A 20293-nucleotide genomic window follows, 5' to 3' on the forward strand; every position below is an offset into this window, starting at 1 on the left:
CTCTTGCTTTGTAAAAATGTCGCGCAGATTTGGAAGTTGTTCCTTCCAATCTTTTATTAAGAGTAGAAATTCATGGACAATCATGATTCGATGGTTTTCTAACCCCCAATTGTAATTTTCACGTAAGCTCTTCAATTTTTTTAAATTTGGATGCTCCACGTGTTTGTCGACTGCCTCACTTTCACCTACGGATTTTTCGCTACTTGACGAAGACATTTTATATTTCGAACACCAACACACGACACACAAACACTGATTATTTAAAAAGTATATATATTTTTTCTTTAAATAATCACTCGCTATAGTAGATGGGACTTTGCTGCTCGCACTGCGACGTTGTAATTTGTACTGTCTGTAGACATGCACTTTGATCTATGAAGAGAGTAAAAGAACACGAGGTCGAAACTATGAGAGCTATGCACAGATGCTACTTGAAAGTGAAAGTTTCCCCCGTAATCGGAAGCCTCTTGCGCGGCAATTCTACAACGACTTTCACTCGTACGCACTTGCGCAGAGCAAGACAAGACTTAAGGTGATTCTTTACTGAGTCGGCTAGTCAATACGAGTGTAGTTACTTTGTTTTGACTCTTATGGTGCCCGAGGGCCCTATGCTGTAGTGTTGTAAGCGTCCCCTCTCCTCTTCAGCAGACGACAAAACCTCAATCGGACCATAAAAATTCACTTTCTCGGTCAAATATTACAATAATTAGCACGAAAACATGTACTTGTTAATATACCAATCGAAAGCTTATACTTTCAACTTAAGATTATCAGTTTTCGAAAGAGCTGTATGATATATTTTGCGAGATATTCAATAAGAAGGGTCCAAAAGTACATGTGCGCCTATAAACTCCGTGTTAAAAAGTCAATTTTCAATGGCCCCAAGTAAAAAAATTTTATTAAGTTTTTATAAAATCGATTTTATAAAATTATCGCTTCATAAAAACTTTATAAAATCTTTATAAAAAAAACAAAATTTTCGATTTTTTTATAAATTTTTTATACAGTTTTTATACAGTTTTTATAAAGTTTTTATGTAACTTTTATAAAGTTCATAAAGTTTTTATAAAGCGATAATTTTATAAAATCGATTTTATAAAAACTTTATAAAATTTTTTACTTGGGGCCTTTTTCTCGAAAATTAGCATGACAACAGGATCTGAAATTTTGCAGGGAGATAATTAGAAAATACAGAAACATTCGAAATAAAGAAAAGTTAAAATTTCAGAAAGAAAATTCAACCGAAGAAAAGGACTCTGAAATTTTATTTATGGTGTTTTTATATATTTGAATGAATTTTTAAATTGATTCGTTACATAATGTCGAAGAAAAAATTAATTTATGCATACGGATACAATATTTGATCCATGGGACTCCTTTTTATGATTTTTCACTTTGAAAGTAGTCGAAAAAAAATACGCGACAAATCTCACGTATTCGCATTAGGCATTATATATCATATTATAAAGCTTTTCCGAGATAACTCAAAAAGCTCGCGACGGAGTAAAAGACGTTGGCGCTTCTGCCGTTGACTTCGCCTCGAATATTCGCGCAGCCGCTGCGCTTTCTCTTTTGGCATGAAAAGCTCAGCAGGAAAAATCTCGCGGCATTTCATATAACAAGCATTATTTTACCGTATGGATCAAGCATATATACATATTTTTGATACATCTCAAAGGCTTACATATTAGTTCTATGATGTACGGATTTAGGTTTTCTTCTTTTAAAAATCTCCTTATTAGACGTGGCTTATGCACGTTTTATTCCGCGTAATCCTTTTTTCGAGACAAGCTCTACGTGTGTATACATTATATAGCTCTAAAAGTATATAGCGGCGATAAAATTGAAATAAGCGCGCGCGCGCGCGACGACGACGAAGCGTTTTGCACGTTCTTTAATTTTATTTAGCGTAAAATCCTTTTTAACTGCAAGCGCGCGCGCGCAAAAAAAAAGGAAGAATAAAAATAAACTCGAAACGTCGGTGCGAGATTTCGTTTTCGAGCCAAGCAATTTAACGGATAAAGAATTTGTCGAGCTCGAGAGTTTTCGGTGTAGGTCTCTTTGCCCGTTTGAAAATTTCGCTCCTTTTATCGTTTGCCATGCACCCACACGAAATAACTCGGTACTTTTGAGCGCGCGGTCTTATTTGTATATTTTTTTTTACTCTCTTTCTCTGGCTAAACTGTTTAACGTGTATGTTAATAACGTACAAAGCTAACGCAACGTTTAAATAACATACATTTTCGTGTATATTTATGGCGAATAGCTTATCACTGCATTTTTATTTAATTTTTTTTTTTTGGTTGCTTTTTATGCACAAAAAATGTAAGTCACTTTGGAAACCGAAGGGAAAAACTTGTTCTCGGGAAAAAGCATTCAAACGGAAAATAATAGGGGCAGGCTTGGTATACCTTTAGATCTATACTTTATTTGCTGTTGCCGGCCCTCTCCGTGAAACATGCTTTTTTGCATCGATTTTAGAGCTGCATACAACTCTTTTTTTCAATCAGACATGAGCTTTTTCGAAAAGACTTTTCGAAAAGATTTGGAAGCTTTTGATATTAGCTTGGAACTAACATTTAGTTAATGAATAACTTGGATGCTTGGGTATTTATCGTGAAAGGCGCATTTACTTACGAGCTCGTTGTACTTTACTTAATTTTGTAACCAAAGCTTAAAAATGTGTAGATAGATATACACTATAAAATGCAATTGCAGACTATAGATTTTTTGTGTGAATCGTGATTATTTTTTATTGCCTGTACTTCACTGTCGTGTAGTTTTTCCAACTCGATTAATACGCTTTTTTACGAGAAAATACATACAATAGGAATGATACATAGATCAACGTTTAAAATGAAAATTCATGGAATTCGTTTTAACTAGTTTGCTCGTTATGGAAAAATGACCCAACTAGAGAGTATTTTTATTCATACCGACGAATTAAACAAACTTTTAACGTGACTGCTTATTTCGTATTTCGCGTCACGTTCTTAATTGTTAGGTGTGGTCTCTTTTTCTTGGTACTTTTTTTTTTTTACTTTTTGACTCGCTCTGCGTACGAATGATCCGGTACTTCATTATCCATTTTTTACACCCTTGCGAACTTTTCGCTTTTTCATTCGTTCTACGTTGAAGAAACGTGCCACGCGATGAACTAATGGCTCATTACTTGACTTTTTAATCCTGATGTATTAAAAAAAGAAACGAGTATGAAAGGGCTAATCGATTCTCTGTGTGATGTTAGATGGTAAAACTTTGGAGAGTAACAACTTTTCAAAACGGTATTTGAAGTTTCAAGCTTACAAGCGATGCCCACGACCTTATACAGAGATTACAAGTGACGCCGAGACGCCGACCACATTATCTACTTTGAAAACCGACAAAAAGGGATTAATTCGTTTGCGAGCCGAGTTGTGCCCTGTTATTTTTTTTTTGCCGGAACAAGATGCTATCACTCGCAGCCTTTCAATTTCGACGTTGCGGTATTTTGCTCCCAAGAAAATCAATGGGCGAAGTTCGAAATCGAAGACGTGAGTTTCCTTTACAAATAGGAACAAATCGCTTTCGAACGACTCTAAACGAAAATCGGTGTTGTTTTTGCTTCAAAAATGTATTAAAAAAAAGAAAGTTTACTTACAATATTGTAATTATGTATCATTATAAAAATTTACTCAAATTTTCGAGCTAACATAGTACAGACATACTTTGCTATTTTGTTTTTTCATCGAGAAAGCTCCGCCATGGGTATAAAATTGACTTTTTTCAATTTTTGTTTCCTGTCGACTATATATTTGTGAAGTAGATCGAATTTGAGACTGATGCCTGATTTCAATGTGAAAATACTCGAAATACAGAAAAATGGATGGATGTTCGTCTTCGATTTGAAATGCGAAATACTCTTGATTTATAACAACGATAACAATAAATAAAAGCAAATGGAACTTGGCCGTTGACACACGTGTACATATATATCTACAAACGGCTCATACATTTATACGCTGCGAGTTTCAAGCTTCCGCCTACTTCAAACAAATACACGCGAGTGTTTATGAAAGCTGCTTGCATAACCGAATTAGCTAAAATCATACAGTCGCAGTTTGACAGATATTACTTATTGTCAATGTTTGTTTGTTTATTTTTGCCGAATGCATTGCTGGTTTGCTATAAATATGTTTTATGTATTTAGAAGAATCAGCAAAAGAATAAAAATAAATAGTTATGTTGAGTCGAATGGTTAAAACGATTTCGAATAAATAAATACAAAATTTCTTAAAAAGAAAATACTTGATCCGTAAAAATTATCCATTGCAATATGATAAAAATGACGTTCTGTTACCAAACTATATAATTGCCAAAATTTAATAGTAGTTTGATTTTTCAGTGTTTGCTAACTAATTTAAAATTAGATAAACTTTCATTCTCCATCAAAGTAACTAATTAAAAATCATAGATCATGTTTGATTAATATTGAAAAGTTCGTTTTGTATCAATGTCATGAAAACATGATATTCAATCTCTCTGAACGAAGTAAATTTAGTGTAAGCAAACAATAGATTTAATGAACTTACAATTTTCATCTCGAATCCAATTTTATTAATTAGGAAAGATCGAGCGAATATCTACATCTCTAACTAATATAAAGAGACACATTGATGAGTTAACATGTTCCAGACATTGACCCAGTTTTGTATTTGCTTAGTACTTTTTTAATTTTTTTTTAAAGTAAAAAGACAGAGTATAGTGGTAAAACAGGGAAGAAGACAAATTATGTTCGGATTATAACTTTTCCATTATTCAGAAGCCTCATCAATGAAAATAGCCGTGCGAGTAATTTTCACTTCGGGGCAGTTTTTTCAACTTTTATATCAATATCAAAGTGAGCCTTAATACTGCTTTCACGCTATTGAAAAGTATCGATCTCTCCGCTGACGAGGCGAAAAAAAATCAAGTTGATCATTGTAAAATACTCTCTTATTTGCATTTCATCGATTAAAAGGGTTTTTGCCAACTTTGAATTTGGAGCAGTTCGTAAAAAAATTATTAGTACTATACAAATGAAATTTCGAAATAATTCTTCGTAGTAATTTTGAATCATTACACGTATGAAAGGTAAATTTGCAAAAGTTGGTACACAGAAAAAGAAATAAATAATTCTCTCGATCTGTACAAGTAACATACTTCCAGATAAAAAATATCCTACAACATATCAAACTACTGGATATCGGATAAGGTATGTCAGATGTTATTTCGCGTTACTGTAGTCCAAGTATATTTAAGCCGCAGTTTTCTGCCCGTAACTCTGTAAAAGAAGGTAAATTGAAGTAATACCAGATCGTCAAAAACAATAAAATAAGACAGATACGGCGCTTATTATTATTTCAAAACGCTCGATGTGCTTCATTGTGCTCGGGAACGCGACATTCTCGTGATAAATTTGTGTGGCACGAAAAATCGCTTTTTCAAAGTTTTTCTCTCGGAGAGAAATTTTTCACAAAGCGGCATACCGACTCAAGAGTATATATAATACAAGTATTATATATAGAAAAGGGCAATTTTATCGTGGTTTTTAACTTTAAACAAGTTTCCCTTGATCCATTATATGAGACGAGCTATGCGCGCAGTGGTGCAGAGCTTCGTAGCTCAGGGGGCTGAAAACTAAACGTTGCGTAAACTTTAAAAATGCCCCATAACCGGTGATTGCAAGTATTCACACAAAATAGTTCTCAAGACTTATCCGGCAGAATTCCTGGGCGAGAGACCTCTTTATCTATATATACAGTACATATAAATACGAGTTGCGCACTGTTGAGAAAATAGCTTTGATAAAGAATTCTGTTGAAATTGCTTGTGTAGATTTTAACATTTCTTCCGACACAAATAATCTTCGACTGTAGCTCTCAATGCGTAATTAGCTAAGACAGAATTGAATCGCAGGTAGAGTCGCTGATGAAAAGTATAAAAAAGATTTACAAGATAAAAGGGGGCGCGCATCAATCTACAGGGAGAAAACCCGGCGCGCTTTCATCTCATATAATTTAATGAAAAAGTCGAAGCCTTCTTTGGCGCAGACGTTAGAACAAAAATTGGATTTTCTCGTGAATTATCTTCGAGGCAGGTGGTCGACCTCGATCCTCTCCCACGATGACGCATTCGCTAATTAACCCTCTGCTGGAGTCTAATTTGCCGGTCGAAGTAAAATTCAAACGAGTATACAATATTCCCATCGAATTTACATGCTCGTTCGATGATTAAATAATTAGATAGTATCGGACGATGCCCAAGAACGGATTCAACAAAACCTCTTCGCATCGAAATATATGTACACGAGTCTCGCCAGATTCGCAGACTTGTAACCGATCATTCGGTATATAGACACGGCCCGCGTAAAGTAGGTCGAGGAGGGATGCGAGAATGCGCAAGTGGCTATATGTGCATGAAAGCCACCCCTCGACTTGAGGTGGTCGGTTCTCTACTTGGGAGCTTGGTGGCATGTAACGACTAAAACCATGGCTATATACGAAAGTTTCTCTCGCGATGCTAATATCGCGCATTATCCCGACCCGGAAAATTTATTCACGGAAAGGAGATGAGGTTTAGAAGTGGCTTTTTTTTGGCGTTAAATCGAGGACTTGTTTATAGCGCGCAGTGCTTCAACTTCCAGAAGCAGATAACTGTTGGTATGAAAAAAATTTTATAGCGGTTTTTTTAGAAACTGCGGATTATCTCATCTCAAGAGATTCGAAGGCTTAAAAATATACATCAACATCGTTTCGAGATACAGATTTAGTACTCCAAGAAAAAATATTTTCTTCGCTGCACGAGAGCTCAGTTTTGACTCGAATTATATTACAAATGAATCAAATTCATGAAAAAGTGTCGAGTGGTATTAATGATTAACGAGGTAATTGAACTTTGTACGATTTATTAACATTGAATAATTCCAAGTTCGAAAAAGTATAATTTGATTAAACTGACATTTCCTCCTCGATGCACGAATTCTTACGGGTTTTACTAAGGGCCTACCTTGAATTATGACGTCGGAATTCCATTCATATAAGCGGAAATTTTTTTCATTTTAATTTTCGACCATCAGTATCAGGTATTTTCCAATAAAGCGGTCTAGGCAAATTCGAAAAAAGCTTTAATTCAATAACCAGACTTCGTGCCTTTTATTCCATTTTCTTTAATTTTATTACGCTCATTGATAGAAAGAAAGAGATCGAGTGAAAGAGAGAGAATTTTGTTGCAGTCAAATATGAGTTTTTTAAAAAACGTTACAGAATCGTATTTTTTAAATTTGAATTTGTTGTATTAAATAATTCTATAACATTATTTAATTAATTATTATTAAATCAAACCCTCAACGTGACTGTACGCCAATCAATCTTCTTGCGCTAATGGATTTTGAACTAGTGAACCTCTTCAACTATGTTAAATGGCGCCAGACTGAGTTATTCAAAATAGCTTTTGACTTTCAAATGAAATTTTATCGATTGAATTGAAAAAAACATTTTAAATAACGTGGAAAAAATTCATAATATTTTCTTGAATAGTTCCAACAGTTTTTTGTTGGCAAAATGTTTCAACAATTTTTAAACTTATTTAGATTATAATTTTAATTCAAAACTCGTACCTAACCGCATCGCTTTTGTTTCTCCATTTGAAAAGGCTCACGGCACCGTGGAATAATAAATTCAAAACATGTATGGGAGCGAATAAAACATTAAAAAAATGCTCGCAACCGCGTGAGGGTTCAAAATAGGGGTGAAAAAAAATCACGTGTATATGCGGATATATTCCGGAGAATAGTAGGTCGAGATTTTCAAGTAAATTACCCATATAATCGGTCCAGTAGCGCCCAACCGGTTCGTTTAATTCATTTCTTTCTCGCTCTCTCATTCTCTTTCTCTCACTCTCACTCTGCTCTCTTGTCATTAATTTTCGTATATACGCGAGGGTGAGCCGTAAATTACGTGGGCAGCTCGTAGTGCGGTTATTATATATTGCGCGCCAAGGCCTGTGACAGAAAACTCAGCTTTATATCACGCAGTGCGCCGTGGGTTCCGGCTACTCTGCCAGACGATGATATCTCTCGAGACAAGATTCAAATACATTTTGAATGTATATTTATCGATGCGTGAGCTACTCAAGTTGGTAAATAGTCCTGCTCATTTTAGCTTTATAATTCAAAAATAACTGTTTATCGTATAATTGTGCCATTTTTTTTCTGTGAATAAAAACAAAAATCAACATTAATTTGTACCTCTTGTAAATAGTGGAATTTATATTTTTGGTTCAAGTTGTTTGCATTGTCGAGTTTCTCACGGAAGCGATGCTCGTGGCCGCAGTTTTTAACTCGAGGGTTGAATTAATTATATTCAAGGGGTAATAATAATTAGTGCCATTTTGAGCGCGCGCCACTTTCCGACCATGCGCTTAACGAGCTTCACGCTGCAGCGGCGGTCGTGACAACATATACGAACCGCAAGCTGCTTCAAAGCCGTTACGAGGTAGATTTAACTCGGAGTCGCCGCGTAATCACGAATCAGCACGTATGACGCTTCGCGCGTGCAGCATTAAATCCTGCAGCGCGCAGGAATCTTAACTCGTACGATGATGTGTGTACGGCCTCATCGACGTCTCGAAATGATGTCACCGCGCTCGGATGAAAACGAGGTTTTCTCGAAATTCATAAATCGAGGATTTTCAATTAATCAACGACTTGAATTATTCGAATCGAAGCGACATATAGATCGATAAAGGGTTGTTAATTTCGCGAAGTTTCCAAATAAGGATTAGGGAAACGAAGATCTCTTTGCTATTGAACTCGCTTTGACTTATATATACAATTTTTTTTGCCACTTGCAGATTTACAGATAAACGTACTCGCCATTTAGTGGTAGAGACTTGAAGTGATATGATCGTATTTAAATTTATTGAAAATCAAAAAACCTCTTTGCTATTGAACTCGCTTTGACTTATACATACAATTTTTTTTGCCACTTGCAGATTTACAGATAAACGTACTCGCCATCTAGTGGTAGAGACTTAAAGTGATAAGATCGTATTTAAATTGATTGGAAATTGGCTTAAATTTTTTAATAACCGTTAATTTGTCATTAATGGGACATTTGAAATGATCTTACTTAGCAATGTATTATAAAACATTTTAAATTGTCACTTTTCAATCATTAGACCATTATCGGGGTTAAAAACTTCTTCCGGAACAATTAGGTCTACTATCACAAAAAGGATAATTAATTCAACTGTCTAACGCATTCGTCTTATCTACAAGTCATTGCATCCGAATCTGGTGCGCTATACAAACAACAACTTTTCGGCTAAATTTTGTACTTTCCCACTTTTTTCATACCCAATTTTGTAATCTCGCGATTAATTAATAACTCAAACATAAATTTTACACTTTGCAACTATACACGGATGAGGCGAAATATACCGTGAAATTTTGCGAACAAAAACATTGTGTATGAGTGTGTGTGTGTATAAACGGCGCAGGATATAGAAAAACAACAAAGCCGGGGTATGGCGGCAGTCGAGCAGTGCCCGCGTGTAGGTACACACAAAGTTTATATAATACGCGGCGCGGCGCGCAGTCGAGTCTTTAACACGTGCGTGCAGAGGCGCGTGCATACACTACATACATATACTCGTTCCGTAAACTCCAGAGTTACGAAAAGCTCTTATATGAATTTCGAGGTCAAACTTCGTACAGGGTTATATTAAATTTCCCGGCGAATTACACGTTTTATATATGTACATTATGCGCTAGGCGCTGCATGCACCGAGTGGATTTTCGTGAGTGGCTGCTGCTGCAAGCTCCCCCCCTCGCATAGTCACGCGGTGGCTTGCGCGCAAGCCGGCATACGTGGAGAGAACTTTACATTTTTTTTTATATTAAATTTAAAAGAAGTGTACTTCGCGACTCTTTGATATACGGCTCGAAATGAGTCTCGAAAAGGGATGAGCATGATTTATATTTTTTTCTGAAATTCGCGTCAAATATTAAATTCATACGCGAGCTTATTAACTTTCCATCCCAGTTGACACAGTGGTGCACGTAGCACGAGATACAAATAAAACCCGCCTTATTGATATTCAATGCAAATATCACCATTAATTCATAGTTAATCGTATCGTTATCACGATTACGTGTCGTGAATTTTCGATTCGAAAGTACGAATTACAATTTTCGTCAACGAAAATTCCGTTACTTCGATCGGATAGTTTATACAAATCAAAATTTCATTCACAGAACAAAACGAGTAAAAACTGTTGTAATTTTTTTTCGTCTGAACAATTTCAATACAGCTCGTGCTGCGATTCCATTTTTTAAGCTCTCTTATAGAAGTTTACGAAAAAATTGCAAATATCAATAAGGCCGTAACTTTGATGGTACATGGATCACCATTCAAGTCGAAAAAACATGTTATTTTTTATTTATCGCCAGACTACTGAAAGAGTACACACGAAACCCCTTCAGTATGGATTTTTCAGAATAAATATCAAAATAGTTTTCAAACCAACACAATTTTGGGTATCAATGGATTCAACAATGAAACAGACTCAAAAATGCAATTTGGAATATAACGGACACTTCGATACGCATTACAGCCATAGCTGAAAGTTTGTTTATTTTTCGTTTGAAGAAAAAGCGACATTCCTGGTCTGCCGTCTATCCTCGTTGAAAATCCCTTACGCCTGCGTATCCCGTACGTGGTAGCTGCGTACTTACACACGTAGTCGTCACTCGCCGCCGCGCGTCTGTACTCTATACGCGAGGCTGTACGTTTTTCCGAGCGATCGCTCTTTTCTTCTTCTATTTTTTTTGTCTCTCTCTCGCTCGCGAGGAGACTCGGTCTTTTCTTGAAATAAATCACGTCCTGCGCACCCGCGCGCAGTTCAATGGGACGAAAACGCGTTCGCCTCGTCTGCGCTAGCTCTTGCCTCTCATTAGAATATCGCGGAATATACCGTAAAATATATACCGAAGGCTCGTATCGTTCTTCTTTTTTATTTCGATACATATATAACCGATAAAAGAAATCATCCACCGCGAACTGAAACGATACTTTTATGGTGATATAATAATAAGGTGGGCGCGGCTTCGCTCTTTTCATCGAGTATATGTACGCGATGCAAAAAGCCACCGCCGACCACTGCCTCTTTCATTAATATATATTTCGTATTTAACTTTAGCAATCGATGAATATGTCATTATTATTTATTAAAATTATTTTACATCGATAAATTTTATGCGTGCAGAAAGTTTTTCTCGTAGCTTCGCATTTTTCAATATCCAACTTATGCAGTAAAGATTTTAATAAAACGTCATGATCAATGAAAAATGAGCTTTTCTATAGGCAATCGAATGCAGAAATAACGCAATAATTATTTTATCCTTTGCTCGTGCTTTTAGCTCGACGCTACGTCTGGATTATTAAAATTTTCTTTATAGGATTCAACATCAATCGGGAATAACATTTAACTCGATTACATTTAGCTCACAGCCCGTGAAAAGTTAGTGTATTTATTATTGAATATACTTTTAAATTCGTATGTCTGTCTATACATTCCATTGAGCAAGACTTTGCGTGCGTTATCTATACTCATATATGAGTAGATAGTAACACTTTCTGCCTTGCATTGCGTGAACGCATTTAATTAAATTCTTTTGCTCTGGAGAATATTCCATGAATTTTATTTCATCATTATTATTTTCTTTTTTTACCATCGCAAAGACTAATGGGCGCAATATCCAACCTAACGAAGAGATGAGCACGTTTTAAGAATGTGTTAAACTGATTTCTCGTTCGTAGGCCAACGTGTGAAATTACGATCGTCGCAATACTTATAAAGCTAACTTTACTTTGTTACTTGCAGATTTACAGATACAGAGGTACTCGCCATCTATCGGTGGATACTGTCTTTAATTATAATTGAATTTGTATTTTATGAGATTGCATTTTTATCGGTTGCACTGATATTTAATTTTCAACGAAGATTTCATGTAAAAGAATTTTGAATACTGTCTAGTTCGGCTACTCTAATTTCAATGTCTGATTTTACACTAGATCCGCGTTAAAATTCAGTTTTTTTTGAAATATTAACCTTTCAAGTTTATTTTTTTAATTGAAAATTTTGATTCAATGAAATAATACTTTTTACAAAAAGGGTGACTGTGTATCAAAAAGTTGATTATACTTACAAAACATTCATTCGCAGTAATAAAAACTTCAAATAGGCCTCTCGCATTAAAAGCGTGAAACTTTTCAAAAACCCCTTGCGTTCAGCGAGATCGAATCGATCGGATAAGGGGCAAGCGTATGATACACGAAAATGCCGCGAATTGAAAGAAAAACGCGCCGCGGAAATTCTGGCAAGCTCGAACTAATGAAATTAATGAAACGGCCTCAACCGGTCCGCGTTGTAATTATGTACCGCGTATTCGATTCCATACATATACCTGTCGAAAGCTCCAGTTGGCAAATCGCATTGGCATATTTGCTCCACTCGCATACGGAGCGGATAATACAGGGAAAACGTGAAATCAAAACAATATGATTCGCCGGCATAATTTTCAGGATTGAAACCCATCCGCCGCCATAATAGGATGCAGGTAGTAATAATAAAGTTGAAAAGGAGCGAAACATCAAATATAAGCGTTGACCACATCCGCCTCGTAGTTATATATTGGCCATCGGCATAGGGGCGCGTGCCAATTCCTCTCCTCCTGCTCCTTTACACCCGCATTATATACATATATCCTATAAAACTTTTATGCATCTCGTCTATAATACTGCCAACTTTCTCGAGCCTCTTGCGCTGCTCCAGTCTGCTCATCATCGTCATCATATTTTATACCCGGGCCAACTTTTGGTTTTCGGCCGCAGCAGCAGCAGCAGCAGCAGCTTCGAGAGATGGGGGAGAGAAAGAGACGAGCTTTTGAACGTCGATATCCGATTGTTTCAATTTTACGCTTGCGCATGTACAAATCGAAGTTCATTTCTTTCGCGATAATTTTAAAGCATCTCAGTTTTCTTACGAAACAAAGGAAACGAAACGATCGGCGCGTTGATATTTTACGCGCGCGGCTTTGTTGGTATTTTCCGTTAGGCGAGTGCATCGCGCGTTACAACACGAGAGAAAGATAGAACGTGAAAATGTTTGAGGTTTCGAGAGCGCCACGTTGGGGGGAGGCTAGCCCAAAAGTTAAACTCGCGCTGGCCGGAATGCAAGAGGATAAATTGTACAGGGCCATATAATAGTCGAAAATTCCAGGGGGGGCTTTTTCGTTCATTGGCGCTTCGGTTGTTTATATACGCCTAGCCGAACTTTGTCTCACCGTATATATACCATACGACGTACATATCGTCGCCCCAGCGCAGGAAGGTATCTATTTCCAAGCTGTAGCAAGAAGGATACTTACTCGCGCGCTGAGGCAAAAAGGTATCTAACTCGAGCGCAGCGGCAAAAAGGTATCTAATTCAAGCGAGAAGCAAAAAAGTAGCTAATTCAAACGAAGTGGCAAGAAAGTTTTGATGCGCTGAATTTAGGTTGGCAACGGAGTCGTAAATGATAAAATTTTGTTTCGTATTAGAGCAAAAAAGAGGAAAAACATTTGAGCTAGTGTAATGATTTTCATCCATTTGTAATGCGAGCAAACAAATCAATCTCACCATGATTTCGACTCAATTTGCCACTTATAGAGAACTTTGTATGTTATAAAAGGAAAGTAGAAGTTATCGGCTTTACATAGCTTTGAATTAAATGTTGAATGTTGAATGTTGAAATAAAATTTTATCATTTACGGCTCCGTTGCCAACCTAAATTCAGCGGGTCAAAACTTTCTTGCCACTTCGTTTGAATTAGCTACTTTTTTGCTTCTCGCTCGAATTAGATACCTTTTTGCCGCTGCGCTCGAGATAGATACCTTTTTGCCTCAGCGCGCGAGTAAGTATCCTTCTTGCTACAGCTTGGAAATAGATACCTTCCTGCGCTGGGGCGACGATATAAAGTTCTAAGGTCTCATTTGAATAAATAAAATTCGATGAGTGGACGACATCAAAAGCTAGTATATAGCTTCTCGTCGTCGTCGTCGTCGTCGTCGTGCACGCGCGTGAGAAGGTACAGTTAAAAGTTCGAAAGTGTGCAGGTCAGTCGTCGTCGCGTTGAAACTTCGTGCCTCGGCTACATTTCTCTCTCTCTCTCCCTTTCGGTGCTTCTGGGACTACTGCTATATAATATGTGTGTGTGTGTGTGTGTGTGTGTGTGTGTGTGTGTGTGTGTGTGTGTGTGTAACGACATCGAATTATAGACATAAGCTTCGCGCGCGCGCGCGCAAGTGTACGTAAGTGCCGCATTCGGAACACCCACACCACACGGAGAGTCCGTGAGAGCTTTTTCTTTTTATTATTATCGCGCGCTATGTTTCGATAAAATTATACGCACGGCTAAATCATCCGGAAAAGCTTCGAGAGCTCGAGTGCGCACGAAGATTGCGCGAATCAAGCGCGCGACATACGGTTATATACGCGAATTACGCACATAACAATATATATATACCGTCGGCTCGAAACTTTCTCTTCGTTGTAAAGCTCCGTTAAGCTTCTTATTGATATATATTTCGTATGCATGTAGATCAAAACTTGCGTCGAGAAACGAGAGACGCGCCCAGCAAGACTGTATTATAAGAGCAAAGTACAACTAAAATGTGTGTGTGTGTGTGCGAGAGATGCCTCGATATCGAAGATTGACGCGCAGCTCTCGTGCAGCAGCAGCAGCAGCAGCCCCATTGTTTCGAGAATAAATATTAGTTTTCAATTACGACGTAAAAATGCGCCTTATATATGTATAGTTTCCACTAGCGTTGCTATGTGGGGCAAACATATTGCGGGGTACGCGCGGAGTAGAGAGAGAGAGAAAGAGAGAGAGAGAGAAAAGGAGAGAAACCCGAGCCGCAATTCTGAAAATGGAAATTTTTGTTGTTCTCTAACCGTCGAGTGCTGTGATATCGAGAAGTTGGACGCGTGATGAGAACGAACGGTGACGTTATATCTCGATCGCGTTAATTCACCTGAATTTTCATCGAGGTGTAAATAATGAATTGCTGTATGATTTTTTATCGTATTCATTTAAATTATCGATTATTAGTATAGCAACAAGATCATTTAACGATAAGAATTATTCAAAAATTACAAGGACTTATGATTTTAATATAAAAATTGTTGCAGTACAGGAAAATTACAGGCGTTACACTAATAACAGGGTCGACAAACAAAATTAGAGCATAAAGTAGATTAAACGAGGTGTATAAAAGCTCTCTCGCGAAGAAAGTTTGTAGCCTACCTATACACAACGCGAGGCGCGGCCACGATTCGGTATAAGCGACGATGCGTGCGCGGCAGTCGTGTTACACCGCGGAATAATAATTACCGCATCGTATCGAGTGTTGTGCGTGAGCGTGAACCTATATTATACGTAAAATACCGAGTAAATTTTCATCGGGAGAGCATTACTCGTGTGTACACATTTATCCGTCGGTACACGAAAACTCGTAATTAGGATAATGTACACGAGCAGCAGCAGCAGCCCCCCCCCCTCGTCGACGAGCGTGTTACCTGGCAGTTTTTGAACTTTGAAAATACCGACATCGTGTAACGGGGTTCGACGAACTCCTCCTGACTTTGGCGATATCGAGGATGATCGCGCGAGAAAGCTCGAACGCAATACGCGAATTTTCAAATTGATTGCGAAAATTGACTCTTATTGTGTTACTTTTAGCCGAGGTTTAATTAAATTTCACGACAATTAATAGGTGGGAATGCAAAAAAAAAGATTCGGTTAATGAGAATAGAACGCGTCGACCAGATTCCCTCGTATCCTTTTTAATTAAACACATATTATGCTCGACGAGATCGACCGAAATAACAATTCGTCCGCACACGCGTAATAATAAGCTTCGACTCGCGAGGATCGATTGACATTTTTTTTTTATTCCCGATTTTCAACGCGCCGTTTATAACACTTAATGAACATTCTCCGAGCCATAACGCGGTAATCATGCGCGAGCGATTCTTATCGCCCTGAATGAAGGCAATAAGGCTAGAAGCGTACATATAGTGGTACACTTCTCCGCGCACTTCCTCCTGCATAATCTATCCGAGCTTTAATTAGGTGCTAATTAAGTTGAGGCTTCGTTCAATTCGATTATTATTATTTTGAATAAGGCGCGACCATGAGAAGTGGTTATAATCGATGCGTTGGAAATATAAAATCAAAGAGTAATAATGTTTTATAACAATTGACTTCGAGTTACATCGATGGTGAAAAATTTACAATGGATGACACTCGATCAAAAATATCAATTTATTTTGGTATTATTAATGCTATTAAGCTCTTAACGATGGTATCTGAAATGAATATACGAATTTATCCATCTTTTGAAAAATGAAATAAAATCGTTATCAATATATTCAATTTCAATACCTGCGATGTGAAATTTATTAACAAAAAAGAATATTTAATAAAACTTGGTCATAAAATACAGATTTTATTTACCAACGCTATCTTTCATTTAAATGAAAAATCTCATAAGCTAAAACCATATTACATTTTCAATGCAACGCAGTATACAAATAAAGAACGAAATTGACTTTTTTTTCGCAGATGATGGGCAAGTGGTACGTGGTGGAGGTGATCGAGCACAGGCGCGAGGCGAGCTGGGCCAGTCCGACGCTGCCCTCGGGGGCGCAGCAGCACTTCGTGATCGACGCCTGCCCGATCGTGCATCTGCGCGCCCTGGAGACGCGCGGCGGCGGCCGCCAGCAGGCGGGACCGCCGCGAATCAGTCTGCTCTGGGACGAGGCCGCGGGCAATCTCGAGTACACCTTCTGGGTGTCGCAGAACCGGGGGCCCGGCGTCTGGAACTCCGACATCATACAGAACGGTAAGCTGGGGATATCGTTGGGAATTTGCACATTTTTTGTCGTGCATAAACAAAACAAAAACAAAAATATTATACAATAATTTTTTAAAACCAAGCAGCTTAATAACTGCTAAACTTACCTATTTTGATAGTGTGTATACAATTTGATTGCCTCTTGCCACCTAGCGATTGACACAATAACACGAAAGCGACAGCGTGTATTTATCAGTGTACCTCGTTGTAAAAATAATAAATTTACACACAAAACTTCTCTCCTTATTCAATCTTTAGGATACCATAGTTTTAAGCACTATATTAAATGTTTTCAATATTTATAAACTTTCTTTGTCGATACGAAATTGATATCGCGTTATTTATCATACGTATACATACGAACTTGACGTGAACGATGAATCTTGATGCTCGTGGAAAAATCGTGGCATTAACAAGAGTATACGCACGTCAGAAATATCTATCGGACGTGTCTATCCATCGCGCGAGATATATATCTGTTTGGCTTGTCTATCGGCTCCTCGAAAGAGAAACACGGCACAACTACGAGGCCGTTCGGAGGCGCGCGATGACACGGGGAAATTAACAAGGCGGATATGAAATGTTGCTCGTTCGGTTAGATATATACGGGGGCGCTTCGGAAGGTTCGCGTGAATTTATCGCCGAACGCGCCGCTGATTCGATATTTGATTATACGCGACTTAAGTATACAAAGACTTGTTACCGAACTGAAAAGTGCCAAGATTCACGATAAGTCTCGTAACTCGCTTCGTAATTCACTTTCTGTTTCGTTCTTGAAACAAGGTAAAAAATTGTTTTCTTCCCTGAAGCATTAGAACGCAATTACCGCTGTAATATTCAGAGGTCTCTTTTTTTTTTTAAGTAAATAACAATGCCATAGGGCGGCGCGCATCGTCGGCCGATTTCCATTCGGGTCGAAAGTGTTTCCCATCGTTTCCAGGTACAGACGTAACCAAGCGCGCGCAAAAGGCAGTTCGTGTGCGCACGGACGTGTACACTACTACGCTTTATTCTTTAGACAAATGAGCGATCATAAAAGGTGCAGCGCGCGCGTAAGAGAGAGAGAGAGGAAAAAAAACAACATTGTATATAAAAGCTGCGCTGCGCTGCGGGGTCATAAAAAAGAGTCCCAAGAAGTCAATATTGACTTCACTTTAGACCTATAGCTTTACTGACGCGTAATTTGGTATCGATTAGCTTAGAAGTGCGCGCCGCGCAAGTAGGTAGGCAGGCAGGCAGAGGCAGGAAGGAAGGAAGGCTTGGGATGGGCCAGATGCACGCGTCGTTAAAATCGATCGATCAAGCTCACTCTCTGCCTCTCGTCCCGTATATACGAGCGCGCAAGCTTTATCGACAGTCGCATAAATGGATTTTTCATGCGAATATTATTGAGCAGCTTTTCTTCCTCCTCCCCCCCCCCCCCTTTTTTTTTTAACGACGTATACGCTTTTACGGTACATCGACGTTGCGTATATATACGCGACGAGGTGACCACTTAATCGTATAAAAAGTAACCGTACGTCACGTTCGCGCAACGACATTGATTATATCGGGCTGTGCTTTCAAGAAATATTAACTTCACTCGTGAGTAGAGCTTTTGTGCCAAAGTAGAAATTGACGGCGTCGTAACGTCACCTCACTCACTGTACTTTTGGTATTTTTAACTATACAAAGTGGTATAAAAAAAGTTTTTTTAGAGTTAGAGACGCGGATGCAGATCACGAATGATCAAACTGCGATAACGCGTAGATTTTTTTCCGAATTAAAAAATTCGGGAAATATTTCGAATATATTATAACCGATGGAATTTTTTATACGCTTTCGAGCGCACGATGATACATGGAAAATTAAAACCGATAATTTGAAGATCGTTGAAATTCCATCGAACTATGTGCGCACAATATAACTTTCGTTTGGAAATTGATAAAATATCTGTTTCGAATTGATTTCGCGTAATACGCGCGGTGTATCAATTGTTATTTTACAAATTAAAAGATTGACGAGAGGTACCAGTAGTTTACTCGTGTAACCTGAATATTTCATTATTTGAGGATGTAACGTTTTCCGGTCGAACCATCGATTGTCCTAAAATCAACATTGACTTCAATTTGCACACGATATGTGCAATTATTTAGTGACATTCGATTGGCTTTTATTACTTTTCAACAGGGCTATATTTTTTATTCTAATGAAAACAAATCAATGTCAATGAAAACAAGCCGGTGTCTAGCTGCGAAAAAGAATTGTAACGAGTGCAGACTGTACCTTCATTCTTTAAATTTGAAAGTTATTCTCGTTCTTCCTCTTTTTTTTTTCATTTTACCTATATGCCCCCTCGCAAACGTGCACATTTTCGTGCTTTTCGATGTTGGCCTCATTTTCCATTTTACATAGACACACACACACATGCACACGTGCACTCCTGTATACCATGAAGCAACTCGACGTTTCGGATGGTCCCATTTCTTCCTTTTCGCGATATGCTATATATACGTACTACCCTTTGGGTTTTTTTCACATACTCACGTATTCGATTTTCCCCTTTCTTTTCTGCCTCTCTCTTTTATACTTCTTTTTTTTTTTTGTAATTTTTGCGCCGTATACTCTCTCGACGCCGATACACACGAGCTTTTTCCCTCAATCGCGTTATTTTTATTTCTCGATGTATACGTACACCGGGAACTGCTGTTAGGCAACGTAATATCTGCGCACCGTACGAGCTTCTCCCGGTGTGCGGCTTTAATATATCTTTTAATATCGCCAACGCGCGCGCACCGATGCCCGAAAATTACAGCGGCAGAAACGCGCGCGTGTGTGTGTGTGTGTGTGTGTGTGTGCGAGTTCCATCGCAACATTGGATTTCAAAACATTAAAAAAAAAAAATCTTCCACGAGTATCAAAGCTGTGTGTATACGAGTAAAAAAATGTTGCAGATATACCTCCCCCCCAAGAGCCATTAGTCGAAATCTCATCGCGCCTCGGTGCAGAGCGAGTGTGCAAGTGTGTGTATACACGAGGATGCACTCCGGGTTTTGAACTTGTAAAATTAACTATCAGAAGTTTCAAGATACGGGCCGTATAATTACCGGTGCAGACGGTACTTATATATTTTATATATGTACTATGTAGGTCTCTCTCTCTCTCCCTCTCTGTGCCTCGATAGCCAAGTATAAGATTCCTCGTTGCGCCTCGGCGTGCACGTAAGCGCGCATAATCGCGGAGAATCGAAATCCGAAACCGTCGCGTCCCGCTTTTATTTTCGAGAGTATACCAGTAGTGCTAGTAGTGTATGTACACGCGGACGGAGTCACG

General features: G+C 38.2%; 1 protein-coding gene across 2 annotated transcripts in view; it reads left to right on the forward strand.

The window, feature by feature from the left end:
* LOC106652945 overlaps positions 1-20293 on the forward strand; it is a 39310-nt gene that overhangs the window by 11214 nt on the left and 7803 nt on the right. For both annotated transcript variants that reach the window (XM_014372147.2, XM_014372146.1), the window contains exon 2: positions 16690-16969. In XM_014372147.2, the coding sequence (XP_014227633.1) occupies positions 16690-16969 (280 nt within the window). The remainder of the gene's footprint in view (positions 1-16689; positions 16970-20293) is intronic.

Source organism: Trichogramma pretiosum, unplaced genomic scaffold, assembly GCF_000599845.2.
Source record: "Trichogramma pretiosum strain Unisexual culture from Peru unplaced genomic scaffold, Tpre_2.0 scaffold3, whole genome shotgun sequence".
Lineage (NCBI taxonomy): Eukaryota > Metazoa > Arthropoda > Insecta > Hymenoptera > Trichogrammatidae > Trichogramma > Trichogramma pretiosum.